This window comes from Vitis vinifera, chromosome 13, assembly GCF_030704535.1.
Source record: "Vitis vinifera cultivar Pinot Noir 40024 chromosome 13, ASM3070453v1".
In the NCBI taxonomy this organism is placed as follows: domain Eukaryota; kingdom Viridiplantae; phylum Streptophyta; class Magnoliopsida; order Vitales; family Vitaceae; genus Vitis; species Vitis vinifera.
Window position 1 is genome coordinate 20677801 of NC_081817.1, and position 12170 is coordinate 20689970.

Here is a 12170-nt window from a genome sequence, read left to right on the forward strand (position 1 = left end):
ACTATCGTGGCGTGGACTCTCCACTCTTCGAGAATCTTCGGAGCGCCAACGGCCAAGCCTCTGAGCTTCCTTTCCACAATCCCGTACTGTGTTGCATACACAGAGAGATACTGAAATCCGTCTGGGTTTTAGGTTTTGGGTTTTGTGGCGGTGGAGGGAGCATGCGTAACAGGAGAGTTTTATACGACGACGAAGGAAAAGGCGGTAATGCCGTTAGTTTTTTTCTGCTTCTGTGTGTGGCTTTTTTTCTTCGTTTGTGGTTTGACTCCTTGATACTTTTCCCTTTTGATTTGCAGTAGCCGGTGGAATGGAGGATGAGGATGAGAGCATGGAAGTGGAAGTGGCCGATTCCGATTCCGACGTGAACGAAGAAGAAGACGATGAAGAAGGTGATTGGTTAGGGCAATGCCTTTCGGGTTAGGGTTTATGGTTCGGTCCTCTGGCGTCTTTTTTCCTTCTTTTTGCAGTTCTTTCTCTTTGGCGTTCAAGCCTGTACAGAGTGCAATTGGCTTTCCGTACGGACACGTGAGCAGGAAGGCCTTGTTAGGGTTTTCCCTTTTTTTTCCCTTGCTCCGTACACAACCAGTGAATATCTCCATTTCTCTGCTGTGTTTTCGCTATTCTTTATTGTTCATCTCCTTGCTTTTTCGTCCGTACCGCCCCCGCGAGTTTCCGCCTGACGTTTCGAAGTTCCGGTGTAAACGGCCGTCGGTTTCACGCAGAACAGAGAAAGAGAGCATGCTCTGTAGAAATGGCTTGTTACAGCGATATTTTGGGATGCTGTTCTATCTCGTGGCATTTTGAAAATAATCGCGAGATATTGAGATGATGATAATGTTTCCATTTTTAGCTTCCATTCTGTTTCGATTGACATAAGATAATATTGAGAGATTGTGATTTTATTGCTTAACCTTTACTACATGGAAATTAATAGGAAAATAATTTATTTCAAAAATGGAAATTAATAAGAAAATAATTTATTTCGAAGATGCTAGTGAAATTTCTTCTTTATTATACTTTAATTTTGTTGAAGTTAGGGATATTTGCCTGTATTGCTCAAAGTGCTATTGAGCAGGGTAGTTATTTTCCTAAATTCCCGCATTAAAATTGCTTTTAATTTTATAAAAAATTACACAAAATGTCATTGTATTATTGTGATTAAGATTGTTACTGGTTTAATAATGACAATAAATGATTGCAATTAATGCTGTTGAAATGAGTTGTTGGAATTGAGCAGAGGAAGGTCAAGATGAGTATGAGGATGATGGGTTTATAGTAAATGAGGATAAACAGGAAAATGGCGACCCAGATGAACCAAGGCAAAAGAAGAAGAAAAAGAAGAAAATGTAGTTATTATCCACCTTGTAATGTGGTTTGCCTTGTATGCATTCTTGCCCTTTTTAATGTATGCTTTTCTTTCTTCTTTTGTTTGTCATTTTAGAGATTTGGAAAAGAATTTTGTTCTCGACGAAGATGATTATGTATTACTTGAAGACAATAATGTCTTGGGCATTCGTAGGCCAAAGGCTGTGAGTTTTTATTGCCCCTTCATTAATTAGGTGTTTTTTGTCGGTATATTGGGTTCTTGATTATGGGTTTATTTATTTATTTATTTTTCCTGTTTTTAGGGAACCAAAAAATTTAAGCGGCTTAAGAAGGCTGGGAAAGATACTGATCTGAGAGTGCACTCTGATTTTTTTGACGAAAATGGTAATAATATTACTGTTGAGTTTTATATAGTTATTCGAAATTTTCATGGTGTGATGATCTCTTTGGTTGTTAACATTTCTTTTAATTATTTTTGTTGTAATTGAAACTTGAGAAATCTAGGAAATATGATAGGATTACCTCATATTGTTCTAAATAAAATTATGCAATTGTAAAGCACATTCTATATTCATAGGATTGCTTCTTGACGACATTGATGATGACGAGGCAAAATCAAAATACGATGATGAGGATGTTATTGGAGATGATGAAATGGATGGTTTTATTGTAGATGCAGAAGAAACAGATGGTTGTCCGGTGAGGTATATTGATTGTTAATTAATTGATCTTTGATCTTTTTTTTGGATGTTTTATGGTGATTTGTTCCTTCATGACTTTTTTTTTCTTCCTTTCAATACCAAGGAAGTTGAAAAGGAAGTCAAGGCAAGAATATGGAGTGTCATCATCTACAGTAGAGGAAGCACATGACATATTTGGTGACCCTAATGAATACCTTAATCGTCGCAAGAAAAGTCTAGCTAGGATTGACCAATTTGATAACTCTGGTAGGCAAATGGAGGGGAGTCTGAAAAATGTATATGAGCCATTCATCCTCACAGAGAAGTATTTGACCGAGAAGGATGATCTTATAAGAAATATTGACATGCCTGAGAGGATACAGGTCAATTTTTTTCACCTTTGTGGCTTGATTGATGTAAAGTTTGTGCCATCAAAGTCTCATAATTGAATTAAATGCCTTCAATTATTCTTTATAGATATCTGAGGAAAGCACTGGACCTGCTCCAGTAGATATCATGAGTATAAAAGAGGAAACTTCTTGGATACTTAGTCAACTTACCACAAAAATAACATGGTTCTGCAAGATGAAGGTTATTGAAGGAAATGATGAAGGTCCTGATCTGTTCAAAAAAGTTGAGCAAGACATTGAAAGATTCTTGAAGTTGCATCATGTGGAGAAGCATGATGTGAGTTTGAGTGGATTTGCAGATCCAAAGTTCACCTTCTAAATTTAACAGTACATTGTTGTCTGAACTTTTATCATCCTTTTTAGATTCCTTTTATTGCAATGTATCGGAAGGAGCTTTGTCTCAGTCTATTGAAAGATCCAGAGCAAGATGTGGCAGAAAATGAAGATGAGGATGAGACTAAGAGAACGACTAGGCTTAAGAGGAACAAGGTGGTGATTTTTCTTTCTTTTACTTCTTCTCGCTTATTTCGCACAATGGATGAAGTTGTAGAAAATGGGAACTACAAATTCTTGGACTGGCTTACTATTATTAATTGCATGTGGTGCAGATACTTTGGGTCATCAAGGATTTGGATAGAAAGTGGTTGCTTCTTCGTAAGAGGCAAAATGCTCTTCAGTTGTACTACAATAAGCGCTATGAAGAAGAATTGTTGAAAATGCATGATGAAGCAAGACTCAATTTGAATAAGGAGCTGTTCAAATCAATTTCCAACTCTCTCAAAAATGCTGAATCAGAAATAGAGGTCGATGATGTTAACTTGAAGTTTAATCTGCACTTTCCCCTGGATGAAGTAAATGTTTCTCAAGGGCAGTTTAAGAGGCCCAAGAGGAAGTCACACTACAAGGTATGCAGTAACGCTGGCCTGTGGGAAGTTGCAGCCAAGTTTGGGTGTAATTCTGAGCAATTTGGTTTGCAAGTTACTCTGGTTAATGTGGTAAGTTATCTTTAGTCTAAACTCATTTTATTTATATATCTACATTATGTTTTTGAGCAAAGGCATATAAATTCAGTTTTATGCTACTATAGAGAAGGGAGGATTTGGAGGATTTAAAGGAATCTCCTGAGGAGATTGCTTCAACTTTCACAGGTCCACTGTTTGAAACTCCACAAGCTGTGCTTAAAGGTGCTAGGCACATGGTATGTGGATTTGATGTTTGTAGTTAATCACAATATCCTTATTGGTCTGGTTTGTCATTGTTCATAATCCTATTCTTGCTTTAGGCTGCGGTGGAGATCAGTTCTGAACCATGTTTCAGGAAACATGTTCGAAGTATTTTTATGGAGGAAGCTGTAGTCTCAACTAGACCCACCCCCAAAGGAAACATGATAATAGATCCTTCCCATGAATTTTCAGGGTTTAAGTGGCTACATGGCAAGCCTCTTTCTCAATTCAAGGATGCTCAGTGGCTTCTAATTCAGAGGGCTGAAGAAGAGAAACTCCTTGAAGTTACTATAAAGTTGCCAGAGAGTACCCTTAACAAGCTGACAAGTGAATCTAATGATTGTTATCTCAGTGATGGTGTTAGTATATCAGCTCGACTCTGGAATGAACAGCGCAAATTAATCTTGCAGGATGCATTTTCAAATTTTCTTCTTCCTTACATGGAGAAACAAGCTCGAGTCTTCTTGACTGCCAAAGCAAAAGCCTGGCTGCTTGAGGAATATGGGAAACAGTTGTGGAACAGGGCCTCAGTGGCACCATATCAGCACAAAGAAAATGATGATGAACTAGATGAAGAAACTGCACCAAGGGTCATGGCTTGTTGTTGGGATCCTGGAAATCCAGCAACCACTTTTGTGATGTTGGACTCATTGGGAGAAGTGATGGATGTATTGCACGCCAGCTCCCTTATCATATGGTCCCGGAACAATCAGAAGCAACAGAAGCAGAAGAAAATTGATCAGGAACGTGTCCGTGAGTTCATGACTGAACACCAACCCCATGTAGTTGTTCTTGGAGCTGTGAACTTGGCTTGTCGGCGGTTGAAGGAAGAGATCTATGAGGTATAAAATTTATAACCGTGTAACCTGGTTGGTTCTTTGTTTACTTCAGTTGGGGTGCATTTAATTTGTTGATCAACGGTCTTCAGTTACTCATCTAATGTTGTGAAAAGACGAGCATGTGTTTTATTTGAACACCGGAGATAAATGTGCAAATATAGATTTCTATTTATTACATGAGTACTATGTTCTAGATCTTAATATTTTCCTGGATTATTGTTAGTTTAGTCGAACCTGAAAATCATTCTTATTATCTTAATTAAGTTTAGGTTTTTGAGATTTATTTTTATTTTAAATTTTTAATTCAAATGGAAGGATTAATATGTTATAAGATCATCATGAAAATTTTGTGATGGATATCATGGTAATTTTTATTCTCCCAATCAGATTATATTTAAGATGATGGAGGAAAATCCTAGAGATGTTAGTCAAAAGATGGATGGGATCAGAATTGTTTATGGGGATGAATCCCTGCCTCGTATATATGAACATTCACGGATTTCTTCAGACCAGCTTCCTGGGCAACTGGGTAACTTCATTTCTCCATCTCTCTTTTTCTGTCTTAAGTGTTTATATTTCTGTCCCTATCAGCACTGTATGTATCCAATTATAAATTTGATTTATAGTTATCATTAACATTGCATTTTGTGTTTTATGTTTGTAGGCATTGTCAAGCGAGCTGTGGCTCTTGGTCGTTTTTTGCAAAATCCACTGGCTATGATTGCTACACTGTGTGGGCCGGGGAAAGAGATATTATCTTGGAAGCTTGGCTCCCTGGGCTACCTCCTTACACCTGATGAGAAGTATGAGATGGTTGAACAGGTGATGGTGGATGTCACCAATCAGGTGGGTATTGACATAAATTTGGCTGCTGCTCATGATTGGCTTTTTGCTCCTTTACAATTTGTTTCTGGGCTTGGACCTAGTAAGGCTGGTCATTTACAGAGGGCATTAATTAGAATTGGAGCAGTTACATGTCGAAAGAAACTGATTGAACATGGGCTTGGAACAATGAGTGTGTTTAGAAGTGCTGTTGGTTTCTTGCGTGTACGTTGCTGTGGGATGGCATCTGCTAGCAGCAACATGGATCTTTTGGATGATACAAGAATTCACCCGGAGTCTTATAATCTTGCAAAGATTTTGGCTAAGGATGTTTATAAATGTTTTGAAAATGATGAAATTGATGATGTGGTGCTAGAGATGGCAATAGGATATGTTAGAAACCATCCAAAATATCTAGAAGATCTTAAAATCTTTGAATATGCCAAAGATTATGAAATAAAACATGGAAAAAATAAAAGAGAGACACTTTATGATATAAAAATGGAGTTGCTTCATGGATTTCGAGACTGGAGAAGTCCTTATGAAGAACCAAGCGAGGATGAAGAGTTCCTTATGATAACAGGTGAAAATGGTGATACACTTGCTGAAGGGAAGATTGTTCAGGCAACAGTTCGCTCAATCCAATCTGAACGAGTGTTCTGTGTGCTTGACTCTGGATTAGATGGGATACTTTTCAAGGATGGTTTTTCAGATGAAAGGGATGAGATTGACTTGACAACAAAGCTACAAGTTGGTGAAATCCTCATCTGCAAGATTAAACAGATTGAAAAGAACAGACACTGTGTGGTTCTAACTTGCAAAGAAATTCAGTCAAGGAGCAGCAAAGATCAAAATCCCCGTAGTGTTGACCCCTACTACTGTGAAGATCAGAGTAGTTTATCACAAGAGCAGGAGAAAGCCCAGAAGGAGCTTGCAAAGAAGCATGTCAAACCGAGGATGATTGTTCATCCGCGTTTTCAAAATATTACATTTGAAGAAGCAATGGAGGTGTGTTATCTGTGATGCACTATCTCAGTTTGTTAAACTTCTTTAGTTCACTGTAGTAGTTAACTGATTTGACATAGTGTTCATCTATACTTTGTTGAACAGTATCTATCAGATAAAGCTGTGGGTGAAAGTACTTTTCATCCAAGTTCAAGAGGCTCATCTTATTTGTCTTTAACTATTAAGATCTATGATGGAGTTTATGCTCACAAAGAAATAACTGAAGGTGGGAAGGATCAGAAGGATGCCATGAGTTTGCTTCATCTTGGAAAGACGTTAAAAATAGGGAATGAAAATTTTGAGGATTTAGATGAGGTTGGTGCTCTATACAGGGATTTTGAAAGGTTTATTTGCTTGTTTCATGCACTGTCCTTTTGCTTCACGCATGTTAATGCTATAACAAAACTATCTACAAAAAGGAAAAATATTCTGTGAAAATGTAATTAATTTGAATCTAGATCCCAAATTGGTACTTAGACCTGACTTCCTGGAGCTTCCTTCTTAAAGGTGATAGTAAAGAGGCATTCTACAGTTAAAATTTTTTAACTCAGCAACTTGGATAATTATTTAGGGAAATCAGATTAGTTAGAATTTTGAAGCAAAAGATGAATGTGTTGAAGTCATGCATGAAATTCAAGAAGTATATAGTTGACGTATGTTAACCCATTTGAGTTTCTAATTTTATTGGTTAGTGTACAGCCTGTATGCATATTGTGGATGGGTATGCAATCATCTGTTTTGCTTTCTAGCCTTTGGAGCACTAAGTACATTTAAATGATTTCTTTTGGTGTTGAAAATAGGTTATGGATCGATATGTTGACCCATTGGTAACTCACCTGAAAGCTATGCTTAATTACCGAAAGTTCAGGAGGGGCAAAAAGGCAGAAGTTGATGATCTCTTAAGAGCAGAGAAATCAGATTATCCAATGAGGATAGTTTACTGTTTTGGCATTTGTCATGAGCATCCTGGTGCATTTATTTTGAGTTATATTAGAAATACAAATCCACACCATGAGTACATTGGTTTATATCCCAAGGGCTTCAAGTTTCGGAAGCATATTTTTGATAACATTGACGGGCTTGTGGCATATTTCCAGAAACACATTAATGATCCATGGCCAGAAAAAGCACTGTCAATTCAATCAGTTGCTGCCATGGTACCTATGAGAAGTCCTGCCGTTGGGGCACCTACAGGCGGTGGTTGGGAAAGCAACACTGGTGGTTGGAGAGGCCAATTCAACTCAAGCAGAGATAAAACTTGTACACCTAGTTCTAGAGGCAAGTCTACTAATTAGTTCTTATTTAATTTATTTATTCTTTTACAATTTCCTAAATTTGCATATCATGAAAGGACATGAAGAATGGTGTTATGATTGTTACTAGACTGACTTGATCATACACCAAACTCAGTCGTGGAAGTTTGTTTTCTGGTCTAGCATAAATATTTAAATTGAAAAGGTAAAACCAAAGGCAATACAAGGAGCATCCTTTCATATTGGTTTCTACAAATTGATGTAATGGCCTTTCCATATACAGTTCATTCTTAGTGGTACAAAATGCAAATAGTTGTTAAAGTGGATGCAGTGATGGGAATGGTAGTGGATGTGGTTTAGGACTGGAAAAGGGAACTGCTTCTCCTTGTGGAGTCAATAGTTTAGAGGGTATAACCAGTGTTGGAGTGTGTTTAGAACCTGTGCACACATTCTTCCGACAATTTCATATTTGAAGTAAAAATGTCCTAAAAATTATGTAAATTAATCATGCCAGGGACCCACATTATCAATAAGCAGTGTTATAAATTCTTATTTAAAAAACAATTGCATAAAGATTGCTGTTTTGTTTAGATTTTAAAAGAATATGAGTGGAATAATATTCCTTATTTTATTTTTCTAGAACCTTTCTGTTGAATTTTGCAGCTAGAATTTCTTTGTAGGCTGCTATAAGTAAGATAAAAAAAGGAGAATAGGTTTTCAGATATAGAATGTCTTGAGATAGTTGAAATTCTCACATTATAAATTTGTGGTTGTCAGAAAGAGATGTTATTTTACAAACCTAGAACCTGTAGAGTTCAAGGAGTTCACTATTACAGCAGATACCTTAGAATCAATTAGCATCTTAAAACTCAGAGAATGTGTTTGGTCTAGGCTAAAAACTTGATCTCCTAGGAATCTGTGTTGTGTCCAAACAATCAGTTAGTATATCGAAAAACTCAAAAAAATTGTCTTGTGTGGCAGGCTAAAATTTTTGTTGTCCTAGGCTAAACATTATCAACATCTACGTTAATGAAATGCCAAAATGTAATTCCAAGTTCTAGTGGGATTTTATAGGAACCTATAATCAGAAGACATGATTTTTCTTTATTATTATTGTTTTTTTTGTTGTTGAATAATGATATGAATAATCCATGCATTGTTGGCTTTTTTCTCTTTCTAATACATGCATTTTAATGAACTCATAATAAAATATTTTAAGTGTAGATTCATGTAAATTATTGTCAAACAACATTATGAACTTGTACAATTGTCATTGTGGATGACTTCATATGTGTCATCTTTACTTCATATAAAACAATGTGAAATACTGGAGTGTGTTTTTTTTTATATTTATATAAAAAAAGTATAGAACATTACAGGCTTTTTTTTGAAAAAGCAAATTTTTAATTGGCGTTATACTAAGCATTTTGTGGTTTTATTTGTTGACTACATTTTGATGTTACCATATTTATAATTGGAGGTTTACATTGGTTCATCACCACCAAAATGATAAAAACAAACTCTGGATGTTTAGATTAGAGCCTGAATGTCATTGAATAAATTGGTATTGTTGTTCTGTATAATGTGCACACTTTCTAGGTCCTAAACATTATATGCTTTTCTTATATACATCTACATTTTTTTTTTAATTTGATTTTGTTTCAATTACAGTATTTTAGCTTTTGTGAGTTTTACCACTTTTGGAAGTATCATGCAGATCTCCATGTTCTATATCTTTCTCTCTCTCTTGTTTTTGTTTTGTTCTTTCTATTTGATACAGATGCTATATTGGTAACTATGTTTCGGAAACTTCAATACATTCTTCATTATCAATATTTTATGTCAACTACAATATTTTGACTTTAAATTATCTATCAATACCTTCCTACCTATATCATTTTAGATTACCATGTTCTCTACTATTCTTCTGTTGTTTTCTCAAATTGATGCCAATTGTATTCTTCCTTATCCATGTCCAAATATAATATAATGATAAGGTACTTACTAATCCATCATAAGTAAAGAATACCATAATTGAACTATAATATAGCTATATATGGAAAAGAAGATATAAATAATATAGAAAAATAAATTTAGACTCGAGCGAGCAAATATCTATCCATTGATTTATATACGTTTCAGGTTGTTAATGGTTATTAACAATCTATCACATGAATGTTCTCTTATTCAAATTATTAACTGAGTGGAATTTAGAGAGACTAATGAATTAAAAACCAGTTGATATCTTATCTTTTGAAGTCTGTCAAATTTGTTTTGTAAAAGAAAGCACAAACTATTGTAACCAGAATCCCCATAATGAATCTAATTAATTAAGTGCATGTTTGGATATATTTCTTTTTTTTTTAAAAAAAAAAAAAAAAGTTTCACAATGTACTTGAAAACTGTTTTTAATTAAAATTTAATTGAAACATTTTTACTTGCACAAATTTTTAAAATTTTGTTTTTTGTTTTTTGTTTTTTGGTTCTAGTTGTCACATGGATCATTTCATAGTTTATGCATGAAGCTTATGTCTCAATTTTAAGTTGAGCTCCAAATGGATGATGTGCATATATTGTGAGGCTAACATTTGGAGCCATTTGAAACTTAAGCCATTCAATCTCATAAAACCACCAAACAGGCTTGTGATCCACCTGTTGTTTAGCAATGGAATTTTAATGAGTTTGGTGCATTTCATATTTTTATACATTTAGAAGAGTGTTTTTCAGGTTCTAAAGGATGGAATGCAAGCTTTGTCAGCCAAGTTATTGTGGGGTATTTTTTATGTGTTGAACATGGAGAGTATCTTTGTGAAAAATGGATGGCTTTTATTATCTTTATTTTGAAAATAAAACAGATTTTAAATATTATAGACGTGTGGATGAACTGTCACATGCTTGGAAATGTGTATACCATTTTGAGCCTTTAAGCAGGTTGAAAGGTTTTGTAGTTAGACAGTCACTACTGAATTCTAGGTCACTGTTGTTGGGTTATCAAATTTCCTTCCATTTCATGGGCTGTTTGCATTAACTTATACTTCCCCCTGCCTTTTATGGTTGTACAGGAGGAAATGAAAATAGAAGTCGTGGCGACGGTGGTGATGGGTGGAGCAGTTTTCCTGGTGCTGAAGTCCTGAATTCACCTGGCAGAGAAGTTCCCCCTGCTGGGTGGGGCAGCAGCAGTGGTAGAGCTGGGGTTGAAAATTTGGGTGGTGGTGGGAGGACCAAAAGTTGGGGCTCTTCTGGGGTTGGAAGTTGGGGTCATGGTAGGAGTACTCATCATTGGGGTGGCAGCAGCAGGGGAGGTACTGCAAGGGGTAGCAATTGGGGTGGTGCCAGGGGAAATGGGAGAGGTAGTGGTAGTCAAGGGTGTGGAAGCAATGGTCATGGGCCTGGACGTGGCTGTGGCCATGGCCATGGTTCTTACAATGCCAAGGACCAAAAAGAATTTGGGTATGGTGCAGGTTCAGAGCGGGGGTCAGTGCTGAATGTTGAGGATAAAAGTTGGGATAGTGATGGATGGGGCAACTTGCCAGGTTTCAAGGTCCAAAACCCACCCAGTAGAGCAGCTTCGTCTGATGGTTGGGGCAGCTGGGGTAGGAGTAAAGCAAGTGACAATAATGAGGGTGGTGGAGGAAGCACTGATGGTTGGGGGAATGACAAGGCTAGTGGAGGCAATGGGAGTGGTTCCGGGGAGGCTGGGAGTAGTGGTCCTTGTACTTGGGGCAACGGTGGTGCTAATTGGGAAGGGGTCAGCAACAGTAACAGCAATAGTCATGAAGATGGGACTGGTGGTGGTGGTGGTGGTGGTGGAGTAGGTAAAGGCGGTTGGGTTGGAAGTGTAAGTGGAAGTGGTGGTAGGGAGAATAAAAGCAATGCTGACGGAGATGTTGCCTGGGATGCGGCATGCTCGAAGGGGAATGCTGCTTCAGAGGTTGCCAATACTGGATGGGGTTCTAGCAAAAGTAATACCACCCTTTCTGGTGGTGGAAATGGATGGTCTGGTGGTGGCAGTGGAGGTTGGTGAACTCGCAGAAGAAAAAGAAAAAAAAAATGTATAGCAATTCTCATACGGTAAATTTACAGAGGCCAGAGAGAAAGAAAAAACACATATAGGATAATAGCTGTGACATTACAAGTGGCTTCGCCCATCGTGTTACTTCAATTTCAATTCATTGGTTTGGCAGAAAGCAGCTCTTAAATATTGCTCCGCCTTTCCAGACTCTCATTGCCTGAGATATTTGCTTCACGAAACTGACTTGTGGCTTTGCCAAATTGATGTTGCAATTTTTTTCTTCCCCTTTTCTTTTTCTTTGTTTTGGCTCTACCAATGGATGTTGCAATTTTTTCTTTGGGAAAATTACCCTTTAGGGTAGATGGGGGTAAAAAATGACCCGGAAGGGTAGGTGAATGTGATAATTCTTTTGAAGGCCCTATATTTTTATTAGACCAACTTGCCCTATAATTAAATTTTAAAATTACAATTTTTAAAGAAAATAAAAATTGAAAAAGAGAAGAGACCTATCGCCTAGTCCTACCCATGAAGGCTTCCCTTTCACATTGTCGGGGTGTTTTCATGATGGTATCATATTATGTCATCGACGACATACTCAAT

At 36.8% G+C, this 12170-nt stretch overlaps 1 protein-coding gene across 2 annotated transcripts; it reads left to right on the forward strand.

The window, feature by feature from the left end:
• On the forward strand, positions 1-11851 carry LOC100254333 (transcription elongation factor SPT6 homolog). Of its 2 annotated transcripts, XM_010647112.2 has the most exons (17): positions 1-204; positions 297-389; positions 1238-1346; positions 1442-1529; positions 1629-1710; positions 1904-2030; positions 2131-2389; positions 2484-2693; positions 2780-2905; positions 3025-3411; positions 3504-3614; positions 3699-4481; positions 4866-5007; positions 5143-6308; positions 6411-6620; positions 7106-7583; positions 10621-11851. In XM_010647112.2, exons 1-17 carry the CDS (start codon positions 162-164, stop codon positions 11580-11582), a joined length of 5376 nt encoding a protein of 1791 aa, XP_010645414.1. In that variant the 5' UTR covers positions 1-161; the 3' UTR covers positions 11583-11851. The 2 variants fall into 2 exon arrangements, with proteins under 2 accessions (XP_010645414.1, XP_010645417.1); XM_010647115.3 differs by lacking the exon at positions 6411-6620.
• The last annotated feature ends 319 nt before the right edge of the window (positions 11852-12170 follow it).

Excerpts from the sequence above, each read along its gene's own strand:
- LOC100254333 (XM_010647112.2), top strand. The coding sequence starts at position 162 with ATGCGTAACAGGAGAGTTTTATACGACGACGAAGGAAAAGGCG. Across the intron at positions 1,347-1,441 it reads AAGAAGAAAAAGAAGAAAAT|AGATTTGGAAAAGAATTTTG; the intron begins GTAGTTATTATC and ends TTGTCATTTTAG. Across the intron at positions 6,621-7,105 it reads ATTTTGAGGATTTAGATGAG|GTTATGGATCGATATGTTGA; the intron begins GTTGGTGCTCTA and ends TGTTGAAAATAG.